General features: G+C 42.0%; 1 protein-coding gene across 2 annotated transcripts in view; it reads left to right on the forward strand.

Moving 5' to 3' along the window:
• TRABD2B (TraB domain containing 2B) overlaps nucleotides 1-22612 on the forward strand; it is a 462624-nt gene that overhangs the window by 278378 nt on the left and 161634 nt on the right. For both annotated transcript variants that reach the window (XM_069232709.1, XM_069232708.1), the window contains exon 4: nucleotides 11977-12151. In XM_069232709.1, coding sequence (XP_069088810.1) covers nucleotides 11977-12151 — 175 coding nt within the window. The remainder of the gene's footprint in view (nucleotides 1-11976; nucleotides 12152-22612) is intronic.

The raw sequence follows: 22612 nt of genomic DNA on the forward strand, positions 1-22612 counted from the left end.
GTGGCCTCAGTTTCAGCTGGGCCAGACGAGGTGATGGGATCAATCTTCTTTGACCCCTGCCCCTCTTTGAGCCCAGGCTTCACCTCCCTCCCCTGAGTCATCTGGGCCCTCTTCACAGTTGCTTAATGAGAAACCAGATGCCAAGCCCTCTCAATAACATCCTCCTAACCTGTACCTGCCTGGGGGCCTGAACTAAGGGGGCATACAGCATACCCACCTCAGAACACCATGGTAATATGGAAGCCAAGTGACCTACCAAATCTTGGTGTTCTAACCGTACCAGAAACCACAGCCAAACTTCCTCTAAGAGTCATCTCAGCCCCTGACACACTACCGACAGCATCCTCAACAACCACCTGGTCAGTACTACCCGACACTGGTGCTACACCAGTGGACAGAGCCGGTGCCACCGCAGGCATGGATTGGACTGCAACCTGCAAAGGAGGGGCCTGGGATGGGGCCATACCCTCTGCTGGCCCCCCACACCGGTAGCAACCTGTGCAGATTCTGCCCACCCCATTGCAGCCCCCCACTCTTCTTCTGCCTAAGCACTCGCTTCAGAACTGGGAGAAATCCTTCCCTGGGAAGCACCCTCTCGCCTCGCCTGCTCACTGGGCAGCGCATCTGGGACAGGAGGCTGCGACCTCAGTGATGCTATTGCCTGATCCTTAGTATCCATCCTAAATATCAGCGCTTCCAGCAGCAGCTCTGTGCATGAGCACTTAGCACCTCTATGCCCACTTTGGAACAAATTACCCGCCCACCTGAAGGAACCCTAGACCACTACCCAGCTAATGACCAACAGGCCCACTGTGCCAGACAGTACTGCACCAAATACACACACAATTGTCCTTTGTAGAAGTAAACCAATCCCACCTGCCGTGAAAACAGGCCTGTTAACAGGTAAGTAGTCCCACAGCTAGGCCTCGACCAGGAACAATTATAACAAATATAAACACCTCCTATTTGCTGCTCTCCACTAATCCAGGCCATCTTTAATTGCCCATGCGCTATCAACAACCAGCCACAATACACCCCCAGAACGTAAGGCCCCTCACCTGCAATGCAAAGACCCCCACCGGAGCCACCACTGAGCAGAACTCAGGTCAGGTGAGACGGGCTCAAACCAGTGCGGCTCCCGGTAAGGCGTGCTGGGCTGCTGCTGTCACAAATGCCCAGAAGTGCAGACCAAAGCGTGAGCAGAGCGTGCTCAATAATCTTCCTCCTCCTCCTTCAACCTGCAAGAGAAAAAGGATTGAAAGAGAAAAGAAATGGAGGACAACTTTTTGAAAAGAAAAAAACTCCTCACGAGCAGCGGAGCAGCACCGGTTCTAGTGCAGACGGTAAGCAGAAGCAAAAGACCCACTCTATGACCGCGACCCCCTTTTATGGACGGGGTCAGCGAGCATCATCTGTGTGTGCAGCCCAGATGCACTAAAGTGTTTCTGTGCCTCGCAGAACACCTCCTCCTATGTCCAAGCCCATTGCTGTGGGGTCAGAAGCGTGTTGTGTCCCATAGCCAGACGCACCCTCATGCAACACCGCTGGAACTCTTCCCAGCTCGATGTGTAACACAGCACTTGTAGTTAAATTGTGCTATATTTCCTTACAATGTCATGGAAAATGTCACAAATCGCCCCTTACATGGCTTTCTAAATATGAATTAAGAAATTGCACTACCTTGCGTCAGCTTGCATGATGCAAGGACAACGCAACTCCATAATAAATCAGTTCCCCTATCCTTAACTCAACCACATAAGATACAAGATATCCTACCAGCTACAAATTATCTGGTAAGAGCTATATTTTTTGGCTTTCTACAACCAAGGCAATTTAATCTCTTAATGCTAAAGACTTTATGGTTCCATCCTCAATAATGAAGTTATTGTATCCTTAGAATAAGATCTGAACATGGCAGAGGCTATGCTGTTTTTTTCGTATATAGACAGTGGGGTAGCAAGATGCTGTAGGTGCTTATTTAAGCAAGAGACAATCACAACTTCTAGATCCATAAATTTTTTATTCTTTGCTGTCTTTTAGTAGACGTTTTCCTCCTCCAGCACCTTACACCTCACGTTTTGCTACAAAAGGTTTGCTTCTTCACTTCAGGAAAGATTTGAGACATACAAAAATCTACTTTTTGACTAGCATCTGCTTTTAGAGCACGCTGAGTTCAAACCCTTCCAAGGCAGATCTCATGAAAGGTTGCTGTGCATATTTCGGGATCACACAGGACGCACACATTGAAAACCAATCCTCAACATACTTATAGTGACCTGTCAACCCTTTTCCCCATTAATAAGGGTGTCACAATCCTGTTTCCCTGCCAATTAGTAATTGTCTATAGCTCGCACTAGCACATCAATGCATTGTGCCATTGTATGCATTTTCTCAAGACCTTCTAATTCAAAGCTTTTTTTTCATAGAAAACTGTCATTTATTCTGGAAGAGTTGCCCAGTGTTTGCAGGGCACGTGTGCAGACTAAAACAAACTCAACATCTTTGGGTTTGTGAATTCCCTAAAAGCCTCTGTAGCATGAATAAATAGACTAATTGAAGGTGCTTACAATAGCACCTGGTTCAATTTCTGTGCAGCCTTCAGTTTATCTTTTGATATCTCTGCATGGGATTCTGCAATTCTGATAAAATGAAAAAGGATACAATATGCTAGTGAATAGACGCCTTATATCTCAAATGCTGTGGAGTAGTTCGACCTGTGACCAGCACTGTAAAAGAAAGATTCTAATTGTGTTACGCGGTATACAGTTTATGTGATAATGTCTGGGCAGACTCACATTCCCACTGTTCCCGTGCTCTATGTGTCATAGACTGAAACTGCTGTCACTGGCGAGTACTGGTGAACCTAAAATCAGTCTGAGGTTGCTTTTGATGAATATATTACATTAATTAATTGAATTAAGAAATTAAGATCAGTAAAACTCATATATATATATATACATATATATATGTTACTGACTGGCAGTTGCTTTTTTTTTTAATCACAGCAAAATTTTCAGATCTTTGGCAATTTTCACTGTGATTTAAAAAAAAACGCTTAAGCCTTGATAGGGTTTCTCGGGGACACCTGCAACAGGGCCGGTGGGGAGGGGGGTGGGGGTGTAACAGTACCTTGCTCCCCTTTTTTTTTTTTTTTTTTTTTTTTTTAGACTTGGCTGAAGCAGAGTCTCAAAACGGCTGCCAGCATTTCCTGGTTGAAGTGTTGACAGCCAATCAGATCTCTACACGGGATCGGGAGTATTTGTGAAACTTTCGCGCCCCCATATACAAATTTGTTTTTGTTTTAATATTTCAAAAACTGCTGAATGGATTTAGATCAAATTACAAAAGTACTCATTTTGACCAAGAGCTACCTTTCTGACAAATTTGGTGTAATTCCGTCTAGCAGTTCGGGTGTAGCCATGTCTAAAATCCCTATGGGAATGAAAATGGAAAATGCAATTTTTTTGACCCGCCCTTTTGTTTGGCCCCCCCAATTGATGGATCACCCTGAAACTTCCCATGCACATCAAGATTCTCTGGCACACTTTTTTGGAAAAAATTAGGGACGATTTGGCAAACGGTGCCAACGATATAGCCAAGTCAAAAAACACAGTTTCTATGAAAACTAGGTCCTAACTATACCTACTGGCGACTGCCAGTAGGTTATAAATATGTATATGTATATATACATATATATATATATATATATATATATACACAAATATATATGTATATATATGTATATATATATATAATTATTAGATTTAATTTACATCTAACCCTTCTCTACACTGCCCATCCCTAAGCCCTAAAATGACCCATAATTCCCTTTACCACTACCCACCTCATAACCCTAAATTTAATATTATATTTAATTAAATTTTGTGTCTTTTTTGCAGGGGACCTCCCCAACTCCCTCCTTTTTTAATTTGCTCCTAACATTTTTTCCCACTGCCCATCCCCAAACCATGAAATTACCCACACCTCATTTATCACTATCCACACTTAAACCCTAAATTGACACTTAACGCCCTTTAAAACTGCCCATAACAAATACTAAAATAAACCTTACCTCCCCTTACCACTAGCCACCTCTATGCCATAATTTTACCATTATCACGTTTTACCACTGCCTACCCTTAAACCCTTAAATTATCCTTACCACCCTTTACCACCACCCGCCCCTAAATTAAAATTACCCTTATCTCTCTTTACCACCACTACCCACCTCAACCCTAAATTTAAAATTATTGTTATTTATCTCTCTCGCTCTTTATGTGTGTGTGTGTGTGTGTGTGTGTGTGTGTGTGACTTTTTAAACAATAATTGTATGCGTGTAGGTTTTTCAAAAGGTGAAATAAATGAATTTATTTTAACATAATTTCCAATTGGGTTCTAATATAAGTTCCTGACTATATTATTTTCTATGGGATGGTGTTGCAGTACAAGTGGTTGATCATGTGTGATGTTGGACTTTCTCCAGATCTAAGCTGCAGTAGATTTACTACTGTTTAGGATCTGGTTCAACTGTATTAACTTTGGAAGTGTTGTTTATGAATAGCAATGGGTTTACACTTTTGTGGGTGGCTGTTTGTTCTTCCTTAAACCTCTCCTTGGCCCTAGTAAACATACATACATGAGGAACACCCCAAAGAAAACATAGGAGCAGTTGAGGTAGAGATGTCTTCTGGTAGGTCTGTGAATTGCATTTTGTAGTAAGTAGTACTACTGTAGTATTATTTTATGTGCTAAATATTGTATTTGCACTGCATTTGTAGCCAAACAACATGCAGAAGCTTACATAGGCAATCCTGGAAATGACAACTTTAATATATCATGCTTGCAACATGCAACTGCTGAACCAACATTTTTGTAGTAGCCATTCCAAATATTAAGCCCTGGTGCCTTCCAAACCCCTACCCTCAGCTAATTTACATTTTGATTCTGGTGCAAAACTCCTTGCAGTGGTGGCAGGGATTTCAAGATTGCCACGTCATGTGTGAGCTGTTCACCTAGTCCATGTTTCTGCTTTGCATTCTGGAACTTGTAGTCCTGGTTCTATAATAGGCTAAAAATGGACTACAATTTCCAGAATGCAAAGCAGACATCTAGACTGTAAGGACTACTCATGACGTGGGAAACTTTACAATTCTGTTTTGTGATGCATATATTTTTGCATCTTTGGAGATTTAAAGTGGACTTCCTTGCTAATGTTCTTAAACGTGACGTAATAAAATATTTGTTTTAAAAAGTGGACTTACTAAACCCTGACCTTCAAGGAGCTCTAGCTAGGTTAATTAGCTGTCCCATCGCACCTGCCTCTGACTGCTTACTGTTTCCTTGCACCTGATAGCCTGCTTTGTATTCCTGAAGCACACTGTGACGCGCGCAACTTCAAGGAGGTGTTGCTGTGGCTTATTTTATCGCATAAATCTGAAACAGCCCAGTGCTTGCTCTTATCCCAGTTATTAATGCACCGCGCTACATATCCACATGTGTGAATATGATTATTGCATTATTCACAATGAACCAGGAACGCGGGAGAAAGACATGTACGTTCTTATCTTGACGATGAACAGGGCGCCATCATTAGCGCGGACGCTGCAGACACATATTTTACGCTGTCGGAAGGGTGCGTGAGCGTCCCAAATACTCTCACGAAGTCACGCTGGAGGGGGAAAAATGAGGGCCTGCAGCGGGTTGTAGCCCGCCAATTGGCCGGGACTGTTTCTCAAGTTCTTGATCTCTGTCTGGTGGTTAGTGGGTCAAAGGGCACATTAATTACCGGGGCTTTTTGCAGACCTGCAGAAGCATGGTGTGTGTCACAACTGCCGAAGGGGTTCGAGATGTTAGGAGAAATTAGGATGATAAATGCCGCAGGCACAGAAGCCGTGAGTGCGGTTACACTACTGTGTGCTGGAGTACACAAACACTTAACTCATTAGTGTCTGTCTGCTCTTTCAAGTGAGGGGTGGCCACGTTAAGTGTGGTGGTCATTAGGCACGCCGTAATTTACTGCGTCCTTAAAGGGCGCGACATTATGCTGCCTGCCTCTCGTGCGCCCTTCCCGAGGCCTGGAAAAGGACCACAATGCAATGCAGCTGAAAAAAAACAGCCTTGTTTGAGAAATCAGCCTCCGTGTCTGAAGTTGTGACTCAATCATTGGGTATTGAAGTGTATATCTACTCATTAATCAAACAACTGAAGACGTTTTCTATTTAATTTCCTTGATTAAACCACACGTCTGAGTCACTGCCGAAGTGTAGCTGCACTTACGAATATTTGTTTTTCTACGTTTTCTTGATAAGCACGAATTTGCTGTTGTCTGCAACGAGCTGCCCATGACATTCATCAGAACAAGTTGCTAGGAATGCAGCTATAACATGTTATGTGATTTATTGTACACATCTGGAAACAGGTTAATGCTGCCGTGAGCGTATGTCCATCAATCAGTGCTCATGTGTACATAACAGAAACCTCCTTTCACAATCTAAATAAACTAGGGGCAAACATACAGTCGAGCCGAACGGCAATCCCTAAAACCACAAAAGGGCTTAAGCCAATCTTCACCTAAAGTTTGCCTCTGCTGAAATACAAATTCTCCGACTGTTACGAGTTTTATCTCCTCAGACATTGCATCATTTGGTAAACAAATAGGGTGAGGTACAAAAAGCAGAGGCGTGGAACCTGCTGGTTAAACCTCCCTAGCAGGCAGGGTATGCCCTGTAAGGAGCTGGGGCGTAAGTTAAGGCTCCTGCCTTAGGACTTCGCCCCTAGCAGTGCCGAATCAGAAGGAAAAAATAACATTTCATATTCAAAAATGGAAACTAAGTAAAAAAAAAAAAATTCTAGACCACTGACATTCCTAGCACAGCACCTAGCCTTAATTTGCTGAAGCTACAATCCTCTCTCCTAAGCACTTGATGGCCCAGAATGGTTCTTTTGCGGGAGCGCCTAAAATATAGGCAGTGCAAAGGGGCCAGATTCATAAAACAAAGATGCCCCCTTTAAGGTTACAGGTGACTCTTCCTCCAAGGCTTGAAACCTGGAAGAACTCACCTGCTCTTAGGGAGCCTTTGTCATGGTGAATCAAGAGAAGAGTGTAACCACATTTCTTTCTGTTTGCCAGGCTGAACATCAACAGAAGGTGACAGAGAGTAGCCGATAAAGGCAGCCCACTCAGGACCCTGAATGGATGGATGGCCTCTCGCTGTCTTAGCTCAGGGATTCCGTCTTGATCTGGCCGTCATGGTCAGTAGCATCCCGATGGCCCAACGCAAAGGGTTATTTGGAATGTGATGCTGCTCTCTGTATACCTGAATACCTCAAAGTGCCATTTTCAAAACAGATAGTGGCGCGCTTCCTAGATTCAATAATACTGAGTCCCGTGCTTTGGTTCTCGACATATCATTTATTGTTACCTAGATTGATCTAACTTCCTTTTACCTTTTAAGTTTCTCAGATGTAAATTATAAATGTTTTTTGTACATTGCAGCCAATGCAATCTGGGCAAGACGAAATAATTTGATAAGTTAAAGAGACAGACGTACAACTTAGGTTTACTAATACCACCGTCTGGACTTTAAGCATTGAGCAGCAGTCTCTGCTCTCACGCTACGAACTAAAAAGAGACTGCATAGAATATAGCGTTTGGGCAAACAGTGTTTTTTGCCTAGGGCACTTCTCAGTTTATATTTTTTAATGTGAAAATAAAACTACAAATCTCATAATGTATTTTACAAATACTGCATGTCTTGCTCGTCTGAACTAATGTACTCTGTCATTGAGCTATTTTACTGCCAAGAGGTGCTTTCATATGTTTGACATGAGGTGTGAAGAATGCACAAATACTTTTAAAGGAAAGGTCCTGCTTACAGCTGTAGATCCACACCCCTTGGACCCTTCACATATATGATACTAGTGTAACCAGAATATCAAAGAAACTCAGCGGAAAGCAATGAGAGTCCAGGCAGGTAACTCTTGGAATTCCTTGTACCATTTCATGTGTTCTGTTTCTGTCATGCAATCCTTGTAAAAGGTATTGGGTTAAAAGCTGTCCAAATGGAGTTCCCTCGCATAAGCAGCCTTTGGAGGGACCAACTCCTGCTTTAGGGGCTGGGCACTTGTCACTTTAAAAATGCTTTTACATGCTCCCACCGGCTGACCACCTTTAATGCAGCCTTATGAGTTTGTGGTCATTTTTCCTATGAACTAAGATGATACAGTGCAGGCCCACTGTATGACCCCTCCTTAGGATGATATGAATCAACTATATTAGGACAGCTGTTCCAGAATGCAAGATTTTGAGCAAGCAAATAGAATGCTGTTTGTGGATTGGTGCACTTTGTTTGCAATGCTCTCCTTTTCATACAGTGGTCTTCTAGAACTCCCAACGAAAAACAGATATGAAAAAACTACTTTTACCCAATATGGAATGACAAGTGGAACTGCTAGGATTTCAGCTTGAGACCAAAAGATCAAACACAGATCCATGCAGAGCATGTATTATTTCATGGAACCATCACAGCAGGATCTTGGTTTATCCGGTTGTTCTCCTTCATGTTCGGAAGGCTTCTCAAAACTCATCTCTTTGAGTAACTCCCAATGGCCAAGCTATGGGTAGGACATGGCATCAGTGCGGGAAAGCCCATTGGGTAGCCATGCTCTTTACAAATGCTATAGCATAGCATTCAAATTCATTTTGTGTCACTGTTCACTTTGGAATCAACGTTTGGTGCCCTGTAGTTTTTATTTTCACTGGATACTCAAGGTACAATATTTATAAGCGCAAATCTTGTACTTTAAAATTTTGGACCAAGAGAGCATTTAATAATCTGCTCTCAGACCGTACATATTTATATCCAAGTGCTGCTCAGTCAAATTATCTGGAGCAGTCATCACCTTTTCACACTTCTCATAGATTTAGGCTGCTGTTGAAATGAGCTCTAATAATTGAATTTTTTCCAAAATATCTCCTGTAGCTCCAAAGTCTTAGGATTTGGTTAGGAATGCTTTAGGCCTGGGCTTGTGCTTTTTCTTCTTTAGATATTGATAGCCAGCATTCCACACCACTGACAATTTGCAGTTGGAGAGCATTAGGGTGTTGCTCACCTAATGAGATGGAGTGTTGGATTTTAGGTTTTCTTGGCCCCCTGCACCTTGTCTCTGCCAGGCTTTTCATGGTGGTGTTACTGCCATGAAATTGCTGGCAGAGAACGAGGTTGTAATCCCCAGGGCATCACTGCCCTCAGTGCTGCCCTGGCAGATTAGGACCGCCACAACCCTCAGACCGCCGGGATAACTAATCCTGGCGGTGCTGGTGGTCCTACTGCTGCACGACCACCATGGTCATAATGTGGCGCTCGGACCGCAGCATTGGCGACGGTCTGACCTCCACCGCAACTCTGGCAGTCAAGTGACTGCCAGACTCATAATGACCACCACTGTGTCTATAAAGCAGCAGGATCTAGATAGTGGATCTTTAGCTATCTAGGCAGAGAGGCAAATCCAAAATATATCGGTTCATTCATATTCCTTTAATAGATTAATCTCTAAACCCAATAAAGAGGGGTAAGATTTAGACAGTACTTTCACATCATGTTCTGAAATTAAATTCAAGGACCCTGAGTTGAATGACCTATAAAAATTACCCCAAAGCAGGGCATGGCATGGGGTTTCTGCCGATGAGAGCAAGCATGGGCTGCAGAGTAGGTACCCCAGGAATGGCTACTGGCCCACTTCTAGGGCAAGGGGGCTAAGAATAGGAGCCCTCAAAAGTGGCTTGCCCTGGGTGCTGGTGGTGTGGGTATCGGGCTGCCGCTGGGACGGGCATGACAAATCCTCTTGATTGGTTTAGATTCAGGTAGTCACGTTGGAAACCCACATTCAAATTCTGCAAACCTGTCTTAAACCCAGGTGTGGGCTTTTGTGATCTACTGCTATCTGGGCTGTGGGTTGCACAAATTGCCTTTTCTAGTCCTTTGCTAGATATTCCATCTTTCTGCCTCTAGACATGGGTGAGATGGATTTACTCCCAGGGTTCTGTCCAAATTATGATGCGGTTGCCCTAGCACATCTTTAAGTAGAGTGTCAGGGTGATCTGACAACGAGGCCTCTGGCACAGTTATCAGATCCATACCAAGAGCCAACCTTGCTCTTTGGTAGGGGAACTGAATTTTTTCTTTTATTTCAACAGAGCCCTTGGTTTTAGCATGGTGAGGAACAATGTGGTGTGGGAAAGACTTGTTTAAAAATGCAACCCTCAGACCACTAAATGTTTAAAAAATAAACGGTTCAAATTTAGGAAAGGCAAATGCCTATTTTGTACTGTAGATATGTTATTCCCATGATGCGTTTTTTTATGATTCGAAATATGGTAATTGTGGTATTGTAATAAATATGAAGTGAAATGTATTCTGAAACCACAGAAGTCAGTTTCTGGTCTTTTCCTTGTATGATCCTTGTACCGAGGTCCTCCCTCTTGACGAGTAAAAGCTGAGCCATCTGTAAAGGTGAGCAGAAGGGTATGCAAGATGCAAGCTGCTCATGTATTCAGGAGTTCTGCAGCTGTGAATCGCTCTGTGCTTTGACAGAACATTAACGAAATATCAAAAAGAGGGAAAAGAGGTGTTGCCTGCCTGAGATCTACCCCGAGAGCCACCACTCGCACCAGCTACTAATTCACACTTGTGAATCTGCCCTTTCTCGGCTTTACAGACAAGTCCTTTTCTTGCTGTCTCAGCGCTATACTGGGCTTAAAATCCTCGTGCACTGATTCCAAGCACAAGAAGATTAGTATGAAAAGAGCTGTGTGTTCCACAATAGCGACTGAGGTGAATGTGACCTTACTCATAGCCTTTTACAAAGTTGCTCTTATATTCATTGGGAAAGTATATGAGGTTCTTTCGCTGTTAAAAAATGGAAAACATTTTTAAAATGGTGTACCTTACTGTATTGGGACGAGAAACATTAGGGGTTGACACGTACTGCCTTTGCTATTTCAGGTAGGGGGACCACTTGCTCAATTTTGCACGCTGCTTTGAATGGACTGTTCTGTGATAAACCTACCAGTGCACAGCCTTTGCACAACCTTTACAGCCCTTCTTCCAAGGATTTTTCAGCGTTATATTATATATGAGAATTAAAAAAGTACTCATGTTCAAAATGTCTGGTAAGCTACAACGCCGCCCATTCATCAAGAATCATAGAAGGACATTCAGCCTGAATATTGAAAAAGGAGCATCGAATGCTTACTGTCAAACATTTAAAAGACCACAGCTTTTTATTATTATTGTTATTACTGCTTGTAACACTGATGCAAACGTATGCAAGTCCTGTGCAATTCACCTCTGACCAACTGTTAAAATGAAAACACAAGTTTATTTGTGGTGAATGTATTCAGCGCAACTTGTTAATTTTTACATTCACTTTGAATAAATTCTACAACTTATTACTTGGATATAAATTCTTCATTGTTCTGTACGAATGCAAAATGTCAAGTTACATGGATGGTAACTTCATTATGTTTACATATGATTAAGTGTGAAGTGAACATGGCCAGTATGGGAGCTAAGTTAAAAGAGCTAAAAAAAGGCAGATTTATATTCTTTCGGGGTTCCGGACATTTTTACAGGAGATTTGTTGGAACCTGTGTATTGTAGTGAAAAAAATAAATCCCATTTTGAGCCCAAATTAAGTGACAAACCAAGGCATAACTTTGACTTATTCTCGTACAGATGCGTAGCTGTATAGATTAAGGCACAAACACATGCTTTACAGTATGCTATTTAATTATGATTGCAGGTTGTAAGTTAATAGAATCCATTAAGTAAAAAAAACATAATAAAAAGTATTTCCTCTGATATTGATGTCCTGCAACAGCATTGATATTTTGAATAAACCTATAGAAAAGTGGTAGTAAAACCGTGAACTGGAAGTATTTAGCATATTAAAGGCTGTAATATTTTATATTCACAGCTTCCTAACTTTATCAACACCACCCTCCCTCCACATGAGCAAGTGACCGCACAAGAAATAGACAGCTATTTCCGGCAAGAGCTAATCTACAAGAGGAATGAAAGAATGGCAAAACGTGTCATGGGCCTTCTAAGGGAGAACAGGGATAGAAGTTTCTTCTTTGCCTTTGGAGCAGGTAAGTCAAAATGATTTTCTGTAGTGAAATTAGAGCAAATTTCCTTTGAAAATGTACTTTTCTAGTATTGATTGATTAAGTTGATTAATCAATTTCCTTATTTGCCCCTTTCACTTTGTACCAGATTATTTCCTCTCAAACACAACTTCCATATTGTGTAGAATTTTCATTCTCAGATATAGATGCAGGGAAAAGTACTCACGGATTTTAGCACAATCTTTTTTACAACTAAGAAGTATGACCTTTCTTCGCTTTCCTGCTCCATAATATGTTTTTATCTCCTTTATGTCAGTTCAAAGGAATTGACATTCAATAAATCATGTGATTGGGAGCAAAATTTAGTTGAGATAACATGGCAACTGCTTTCTGAGAAATTGTTGTACACTCTACTCTTGAGGTGAACTTGTTCTTTTAACCCCTTCCCTGCCGGGCCTTTTCCCCCTCAGGTGCCAGGCCCTTTTTGGTCTATTTGGTGCAGTTCACGTTTAGGCCCTCATAACATTTGGCCACATAAGCTACCCACGCCAAATTTGCATCCTTTTTTTCCAACATCCTAGGGATTCTAGACGTACCCAGATTTTGTGGGTTCACCTGGAGGAGACCAAGAAATTAGCCAAAATACAGCAAAACTTTTGTTTAAAAAAAAAAATGGGAAAAAGGGCTTCAGAAGAATGCTTGTGTTGTTTTTCCCCTGAAAATGGCATCAACAAAGGGTTTGCAGTGCTAAAATCACCATCTTCGCAGCTTTCAGCACAGGCAGACTAGAATCAGAAAACCAAATTTTTCAACACAAGTTTTGGCATTTTACTGGGACATGCCCATTTTTACCATTTTTGTGCTTTTAGCCTCCTACAGTTAGTGACAGAAATGGGTGTCAAACCAATGCTGGATCCCGGGAAGCTAAACATTTCTGAAAAGTAGACAAAATTCTGAATTCAGCAGGGTCATTTGTGTAGATCCCACAAGGTTTTCCTACAGAAAATAACAGCTGAAATAAAAAAATATTGAAATTGAGGTGAAAAAAAAAATTTTCTCCACGTTTTACTCTGTAACTTTTACCTGCGATGTCAGATTTTCAAAAGTAATATACTGTTACGTCTGCTCGACTCCTCTGGTTGTGAGGATATAGAGGGCTTTTAGGTTCATCAAGAACCCTAGCTACCCAGAGCCAATAAAGGAGCTGCACCCTGCAATGGGTTTTCATTGTATACCCAGTATACACAAATTAATTTGGTGAAATATAAAGAGTGAAAAATAGTAATCAAGGAAACCTTTGTATTTCCGAAATGGGCACAAGATAAGGTGTTGAGAAGCAGTGGTTATTTGCACATCTCTGAGTTCCATGGTGCCCATACTAGCATGTGAATTACAGGGCATTTCTCAAATAGACGTCTTTTTTACACACTGTCAAACATTTGTAAGGAAAAATGTAGAGAAAGACAAGGGGTAATAACACTTGTTCTGCTATTCGGTCTTCCCCCAAGTCTCCCAATAAAAATGGTACCTCACTTGGTGTGGGTAGGCCCAGTGCCCCAACAGGAAACGCAACACGGACACATCACATTTTTTACATTGAAATCTGATGTGTTTTTGGGAAAGTGCCTACATGTGGATTTTGGCCTCTAGCTCAGCCGGCACCTAGGGAAACCTACCAAACCTGTGCATTTTTTAAAACTGGACACATCAAAATTATCAAATACGAAACTACCTGTCTTTGCAGGGGGGCACCTGCGTTTTTGGTCCTGGACTCAGCAGCCGTATAGGAAAACCTACCAAACCCAAACATTTTTGAGAACTAGTCACCCGAGGGAGTCCAGGGAGGTGTAACTTGCGTGGATCCCCCAGTGTTTTCTTACCCAGAACCCTCAGCAAACCTCAAATTTAGCTAAAAAATCAAATTTTTCCCACTTTTCTGTGTGCAGTCACCGCACTGGCACAGATTTCCTACCACCAAACGTTCCCCTCAGTCTCCCGGTAAAAATGATACCTCAGTTGTGTAGGTGGGCCAAGTGCCTATGACAGGGAACAGCCAAAAACATGTCGAAAATTAGGGGGATCCAAAGCGGGTCCAAAAGAGCAATTTGAAAAAATAAAAACGTTTTTAGGCTGACAAGTGGGGCAGAATTTTTAGCTGTGTAGATGGGACAATGCAGGGTGGTAGGAATTTTGTGGATTCCTGCAGATTCTGGAAGGTTCCATCACAAAACTGTGGGAAAATGTGATTTCCAGCAAAGTTGGAGGTTTGCAGGGCATTGTGGGCAAGAAAATGGTGCGGGCGCATGTGAAGCACACCACCCTGGACTCATCCAGATGTTCAGTTTTCAGATGTGTCTAGGTGAGATCCCTGATGTCTGCTGGCTTCTGTACTCCTGGGGGCAGATTGGCCTAATTTATATTGGCTGATCTGCCCCCAGGGGGGACAGAAAAGGCCTCACAATGAAATTGCCCCCATTGGGAGTGACCCCTGCCTAAGGGGTCGCTCCCCTTATACACATAAATAAATAGAAAAAACATCCCTTGTGTCTAATGGCTTCTGCCAGCCCTGGGGGGAGAGTAGCCTAATTATAATAGGCAGATCAGCCCGGGGGGGGGGGGCAGAAATGGCCTTAAAATAATTTGTCCCCCTGGGGAGCGACCCTTGCCCAAGGGATTGCTCCCCTCATGTCAATAACACACATAAACAAAAAATCCTTGGTGTCTAGTGGGCGTTTCTGCAGCCCGATCGCTTCATGATCGGGCTGCAAAAATGCTCAGAGGGACAGCAAAGGAAAGGAAAGGCCTTTCCTTTCCTGTGATGCCTCTCCCACCCCCGCACGTGATCGGAAGAGAAATGCTTTTTCATTTCTCTTCCGATCCGGGGGCGGCCTCTGATGAGGTCAGCGCGCGATTGCGCAATGATGTCATCAGATGTCACTGGGAGGTCAGGGGGTGGAAGGGGAAGCGATTCCCCTTCCATGCCTGCCCATGGAATGGGGGTGCCAGGCCATCAGGGGGAGCGCTGGTCCTTCCTTCAAGGGCCCATAGTAGGATGTAACAGTTACGTCCTTGGCACCCGAGCGGTGCAAACGAGGACGTAACCTTTACGTCCTGGGCACTCTAGGGGTTAAAAATCCTACAACTCACTTGCCCTTGATTATGCTATCAATAATGCAAATTAACAGAACCATTAAAGTTTTTGAAATTGCCACTTAAAGAATTGAGTAGAGCTGCCTCTGATGGCCAGGTAAGAGATCTAGCACCTATGACAAACTCAGCATATAGGATAGTTGGATAGTTAAAAATGCCGTCCGTGCATCTAAGATGTGATTTAATTGACTCTACCTGATAAAGGTTGAAGCTGTAACTGTTTGAGCCCGATTAAAACTTCGGCAGATGGAAAGTCCCTTCCGCCAAAGTTCAGACGGGGGAGGTTGCCGCTAATGTGGCTGTCTTCCTACTGGGGCCCTTACAAGTTTCCCGCTGGCCCAGCGGAAAACGGCCTACAGCATTATCTCCGGCTCGTAATTGAGCCAGTGGCAATGCTGTAGTGCATACGGTGCACCAGTACCCGTTGCAAAGGTCACTGTATGCAAAGCAGACAATGAAGTTTGTGACTGGGCTGGCCAGAGGGGGCCCTGCACTGCCCATGCCAAGTGCCCCTGACCCTGTCTCAGCCAGCGGTTTCATGGCGGTGCTATCGCCATGAAACCGCTGGCTGAGAGGGGAGTCGTGATCCCCAGGGCAGCGCTGATTGCACTGCTACCTTGTTGGATTAGGACTGCCAGCACAACCACACCATCATGCCAACAAAAAGTGGCAGTGCTGGCGGTCCGACCGTGGCGCTACCGCTGCGGTTGTAATGTGGCAGTCTGATCGCCACCGCAAACCTGGCAGTCTTAAGACCACCAGGGTCGTAATGAAGGACTTTAGATTTGGTTTACTTAAACTCCTACAAAAGAATTGCCTGGAAGGCTCCGATGAGGCACACCCATGACCTCTCACTCTCTAGCAGCTTTGGAGAAACTCACAAAGTGCTCTGAGTTAGGTTCTGGGAGAGGCAGATGGTAAGGTTCAGGGATCAACAATTCAAAAAACAATATACTTAAAAATACATTTACCCTAATATAAAGCATGTGGGTCACATTGTTCGGTTTGCAACATTCTCTGACATTATGCTAAAAAATGTGATACATGGCCTTCAACATAGACAGAACAATGCACCAACCAAACTTAAGTTACATCTCACAAAATCCACATACTGGATGCCTTCAAATACCTGAACTATGCTTTCCTGTTTCATTTCTCACCAAGAATAAAAAAGTAACTATAGTGAGATACTTTTTCTAATGTCTGTCCTGTTGGCAGAATAGTGGATCTATCAGTCAGCGGTGGTAATAACATAAATAATAATAATTGGAACCAGAATGATTTTCTTCATCTGCTTAGGGTGTTTTACATACTCACTTTTAGACAATAAACGAATGTATGTATTTAAGTACTGCTTTCAATAGGAATTATAAAAATAAAGTCTGCTGTGGATAATATAAACATCAAAACTAATGGCGGTATTTTAATTTCCTGTTGGAAATGGGAGACAAGGGCAACTGTCTTTGGTTCAGGTTTCTGTCAACACCAATAGATGGGAATGCAGGAAAGACTAGGAAGTTAAAAGTTGCCACATTGTCTTGAGCCTAGAACTGGTATGCACCCTTAAGCATTGTGGAGGTTCTGGAAAAGGGGCGTGGCCACTCATCCCTAGTCTGCCATTTAACAAGGCTGGGAAAATATTCTGAAATAATCGCATCAGCTCTTAGGTAATGCTGAAAGAGAAACCATGAATAAATACACGTTAGTTAGCCTGCACACCACAACTCTCTTTTTATACAATGCAATATATATGTTACGGTGGGTTTGCAAAAGAAAAAAAAAATATTTGTGAGGAGAAAAAACTAATTGACCCATTAAAATGCATTTAACATGAAATAGGAAAAATATGTTAACTTGGAACTTGGAAGCATATAGCATGTCCATCATACCAATGCATAAGTTACAAAATATGCTCTTGTGAACAGGGATTCATTGTTTGAGTTATAACAATAAATTGAAGAACAAGACAATTATTCTGCATTGAAAGAGTAGGGGCAAAGGAGTAGAGTGTCAGGCTGGTGTGATGCAGGAGGAAATGGTTCTGATTTCAGCTGGCTCTCACTGCTGTACACGTAGGACAACTGCATGCATACCTTGAACACAATAGGGGCTGTTTTCAAAAGTAAGTGAGATGTGAGTAAGTTACCCCTGTTACTTTTCTCTTAAACTTTTGAGTAATTTTACTACTTTTGGCTATTCATCATTTACATTTTTCAACAAAGAGGACACTGGACAATCCAAAATACCTAGCGCTCTTAAGTAACACAGAAAAAGCAAACCCACGTATGGCTTAACAAATCGTCGTTTAAATTCAAGTACTTTGTGACAGGTAACAATAATTTAAAAGTGTTTATCTTGGTGAAAAAACAACTCAAATCTAACATCTGAAATAACAATTGTCATAGTTGTTTAAAAAAAGAAACGTACTCCATCATCTTGGAATAGGTTCCGTTTATCTTTCCTCATATTCAAATGGCAAAAAAGTGTAACAACCTATTTCAGATGTAACGCAGGAAAGAGAAATACATCGTACTTGAATTATTAAACATGTCAAATTCCTGTCCCAAATTGTGATCTAACAAATATGTTTGCTATCAAACAGCATAACTTCGACAACAATCATCTATGAATCTTGATATTTCTATTCAATACATGTGTCCTCATCTTAGTCGGTCCAGTGAAGCTGTGTTATGACATCATGTCTGTATTCACCACTTTATAATCAGTAACCCGGACGTAATGTCATTGCCTAAATCCTACTGGCCACAAGCATTCAAGTGTATTAACCTTTCAATGGCAGCCATCTTAAATGAGGAAAGTGCCATTCCTTATGCAATATTGGAATAAACATAACTTTTGATCACAATAAATTAACTGAATAACCAACAGGAAAATTGCAGTCTGGTTAGAGGCAGTGAAGGTTTATTCATGTGTCCAGGAATTGACACGTTTCAGCTTTATATTGGCCCTTGATCACAACACATTCAACTAAATCGATCACCTATTTCAATGTACTGAGTGACTCATAAAAATGAAGGAAGGCACATTTGATAAAGTTCATAAATGTGAAACAAATACTAATATTCATGAACAGAAGTGAATTAATTTCACTGTCTGTAAAAGAAACATAAACGTATGTTTAGTCATTACTGCATAGTTATGGTTCAGGACAGATTGCCACTGAAAAGCCATTTTTTGATTTGTCTATAATGCTTGATCCATACAATGATATGCATCAAATTTGTAAGTTGCTTCACATAGTCAGCTAAGGTCCAGCATGAGTGTTTTTGTTCAGTTCTGCGCATAAAAGAAAAGTTAAAGGGGGTGAAGTGTGTGAAAAAAGATGTATTTTATAATTTCAGCTTTTAGGAATGTTCGCTCACATTGGAAAGGCACAAGGGTTGCGAGGCTGAAAAACAGAGAAAAAGTGAGAGACAGAAAAAAGTATAGAGGAGGACATCTGAATACAGAGAGAGGGGGAGAGAAAGAGAAAGATAAAGAGAGGGAGCTAAAGAGAAATACAGAGAGCAAAAGAGAGGGAGAAAGAAAGAGAGTTCAAGGGTAAAAAAGGCCATGGGCAGCAGGCGTTGTGTGCTGCTGAGTTTGGGTGCACATGGCTGGACGGGCGCAGGGGTCCGAGGATAAATTATCATTCTGGCTCAAATGTGCTAAATCACTGAAATTAAACAATTATTGTATGCAAGGCACAAAATATATGTTACAACTCACGTCGACCACTATGCATCAAACACCTATTTTCCGATGGCACTGAAAGGAGTAATTAAGCAAGAATTAACCATGACAGGCGATGTGGGTTATGAGATGCATATAACTGATGATTTTCACTGGTTTTGCACACATAAGCCAGAATCAAATCTCAGCTTTTAAGTGGTTTTTAATTTAATTTATTATACACTGGTGGTAGCTAGTGTGTGTTTATGGTTATGTAACAGTGGGTGCAAATAGTGTGTCAAGGGTATTTTGGACCCTTTTGCTTACTACAGGGCACTTGAGGTCTACTCAGATGAACTTTGTAGAAAGTAATTGACTCTTTGATGTACAAAAACAACTCAATTGGCTTTACACACTTGAATAATTTGGTTATTATTATCCACCTCTATGGGGCTCCTTGTGTTAATTATATTATGGTCATAGGCTTACTTTGACCTGCTAGGATTTTGAGATTACGATCCGCATGTGTCTCATCACCACATATGTCTCTAATGCAATTTATCAATCAAGTGTAACTACTGTGTCAGTCTTTGAATATGTAGCTGTAGCTATCTGGGACACAAACCAAAATCACAGAAACAGAACTTTAATAAATGGAAGTGAATAGGAAGTTCCCTTTAGTGTGTTAACATAAAATGCTGTGTTCAGGGCCTGACGTCAGTAAACCAGTGGTGGTAATGTAATTATTGACTTTGTTAGGCTCCAAAACTATATTAAAATGACATTTTTCAGCATTTACTTCAACTCCTTTTGAGAGATAAATATACAGCATACTTCTCCTTTCTTCTTTGACTCCAATGTGAGCACATTTGTCTCTGCAATGTCCAACCGACCCCAACTTTACTAAGCACTTTGTAATAGCAAATGTCACTTTCATTCTGAAGATGTAAGGCTCTCATCAGAAGTTTCTCTTCTAGTGATTGAAAATAAAGAGCTTCTTTTGTGTTTATCTGTTTAGATAATCAAATTAATATTAATGGGGTAGCCTACACAGGTCCTGGCTTTCTTGAGTTTAATAAGAAGATCTTTGTGCAGAGCAGATTGTAAGGAAATCAGAGAGCATTTTGGTGTCAGTTTCCAATAGTCAACCTATTTGTCATAACAGGCATGCTGTGCAACAGGAATTCTCGGCTGGGATAGATCTCATGCACTCTGTGATATGTATCCTTACAATTCACCGGTGTGGAAGAACATATCATCACATAGGAGCCTATTCATAAAGGCATTTTGAAATATGTAAAGCAATATTCCTGCAGTAATCTTTTACATATTCTTGCATGCCTTTGTGAATTAGCCCCAAAATATCTAAAACAGGAATACAGTAGGAATATTGGAATATTAATTTACAATTAGTGCAAATGAAATGGACTGTACCGTTTTTGCACTTTTACTAATAGCAAGTTGGATGTTTTTAGGTTGATTCACAAGGCTTGCAAGAGTATTTTGAAAAGTACTCCAGGAGTAAAATGTACCATTCTCTCATATGCGTTTGTGAATGAGGTCCTTATTGAGCATTTGTGAATACTATTGTGGCCTGTAAACGTCATATTATTATCAGAATAGTTACCACCAGTGAATTAAAAAAAAAAATGTATCACAAATGCAAGTACACTGAGATGCCACAGTACAGGCAGGCGCTATTGAACTCCAGTATTGATTGATGAGATACTTTGCCACTGGAGACCTGGGATCTGCGCTGCTGCGGCTTATCAACGTGGACAAAGTACAACCCTTTCCACACTTGTGCCTCATGGTAGCAAGGTAAGCAGTCTCTTCTCACAGATGTAGTGCGGGTTGAGGTTGAAGCTCAACAGTCAATCAACAGGCACAAACATTTATTATCCAGCCGAGGCCTTATCTTTTGGGTACAATAAAGAGTTTAATCTTCAGCAAAACAAAACACTACATTGTTCGGTCTGAATGCAACTACATGGCTAGAACCTAAGATGCGATTCTCAGTAACGTGCCATGCCCCTGCCGCTATTCTCTCTCCCATCCATATCTCATGATAATATTCTCCCATACACTGTGCCCATAGACATTATTTAGGCACATGTGAAGATTACCTCATATACCCCTTCATATACCCCCACTGATCAGTTGTGCAACTCAGTTCAAAGTTTTTTATGCTTTGTGGTAACTCAAGCAACAAAATCTCAGATCTATGGAACACACTTTTCTGCACATTTTAGATTAGTGTTCAAGTTGGAAGATAGGGCCCACCTTTACCTGCTGATTTGCATTACAGTTCTAGTGGCACATGTGATCCGGTTCATGTACCTGACCTGGCGGCTGCAGCTACATTTCTTCTGAGTGCACAGTTCCCCTTTTTGAGCTACCACAGGCCCAAAGGACCCCATCCCCTAGGGCCATATTTTTTAATAATGGGAATGGGGCACGCTGCCCCCTCCCTAATCCTTTATGACTCTGGGAACACCATCCCCCGGGGCCTTCATTTTATATTAAGATGTGTTGGTGAACAGCCCTTCTCCCAGAGCCACTCTGGGCTTCAGGAACCCCATCCCTTAGAGACAACTCATATTTTAAGTGGGGCATGCAGACCCCACCTAGCCTCTTGTGGCCCTAGGGTCCTCATTCCTTAGGACACCCTCTTCCTGAGCCTCCTGGAGCCCCAGGGCCCCTGCAGATACCACCAGCTTCCCACATGTCCTCATGCAGGTGAGAGCAATCTGAATTTCCTTGTCCGCAAGAGCACTGGCAGTGAACCAAAAGTCTGCTCCTGCCTGTTGGGAGCACACTTGCCTTCCCTGCCCATACTCCTCTTGGTAGTGAAACTACTGTGTCTCGGAAGTGGCCTTCCTGGGATGTATTGTGGAAGCTGACCCCAGAGACTGGGTCACTAGGGCCTTTTACAGGTCGGGGACTGAGAGGGGCTGCATACTTACCTCTCCTATCCTATACTTACATGTCGGCCCCGGGGAATGACCCATTAGGGCTTATACAGGTTTGGTGATAGGTGAAGGAGAACTTTGCAGTATGCTCTGTGGGAAATGCTTTCAGTTTTACAGCTTTGGTTCCATTACAGTGGCATTCAGATGCGCACACACTCATGATTTGAGAATGTTAGCACTCTAGTTGCTCAGTAGATCTTTATACTTCACCCATATGAAAACATCTTCAAAGACATTTGCTTGACTCAAGAGGGATACCTACCTAACAGTCTCAGGTATTGGATATTTGTGAAAATGTTTCTAAGGACTTGAGGGATATCTTGTAACAGCCTGTGGAAGAATCTTCACAGATCTGTGCCTTACTTAAAAGGGAAACCTATTAAATGCTTCTGGTACTACTGCTACTTTAGGAGTAACTTAACACACTTGAGTCTGATTCAAGAGGCACACAGAGCAATGGCTTGTGAGACTGCACCTTTGTGAAATAAATGTGCCTCACCAAAAAGGGACCTCTCATAATGGACTGTGATACTGCATTCTTTGTGAAAGTATCTTGATATATTTTTTTCACTTTATATTTTGCATTAGTGTTTGCTCAATAATGTAGTCCCTCTGAGCATCTTTGCATCCTCATCTAAGAATGACTCAACTACCTGCCACCAGTTGCTTCTCTATATATGCTCCACATTTG

Source organism: Pleurodeles waltl, chromosome 4_2, assembly GCF_031143425.1.
Source record: "Pleurodeles waltl isolate 20211129_DDA chromosome 4_2, aPleWal1.hap1.20221129, whole genome shotgun sequence".
In the NCBI taxonomy this organism is placed as follows: domain Eukaryota; kingdom Metazoa; phylum Chordata; class Amphibia; order Caudata; family Salamandridae; genus Pleurodeles; species Pleurodeles waltl.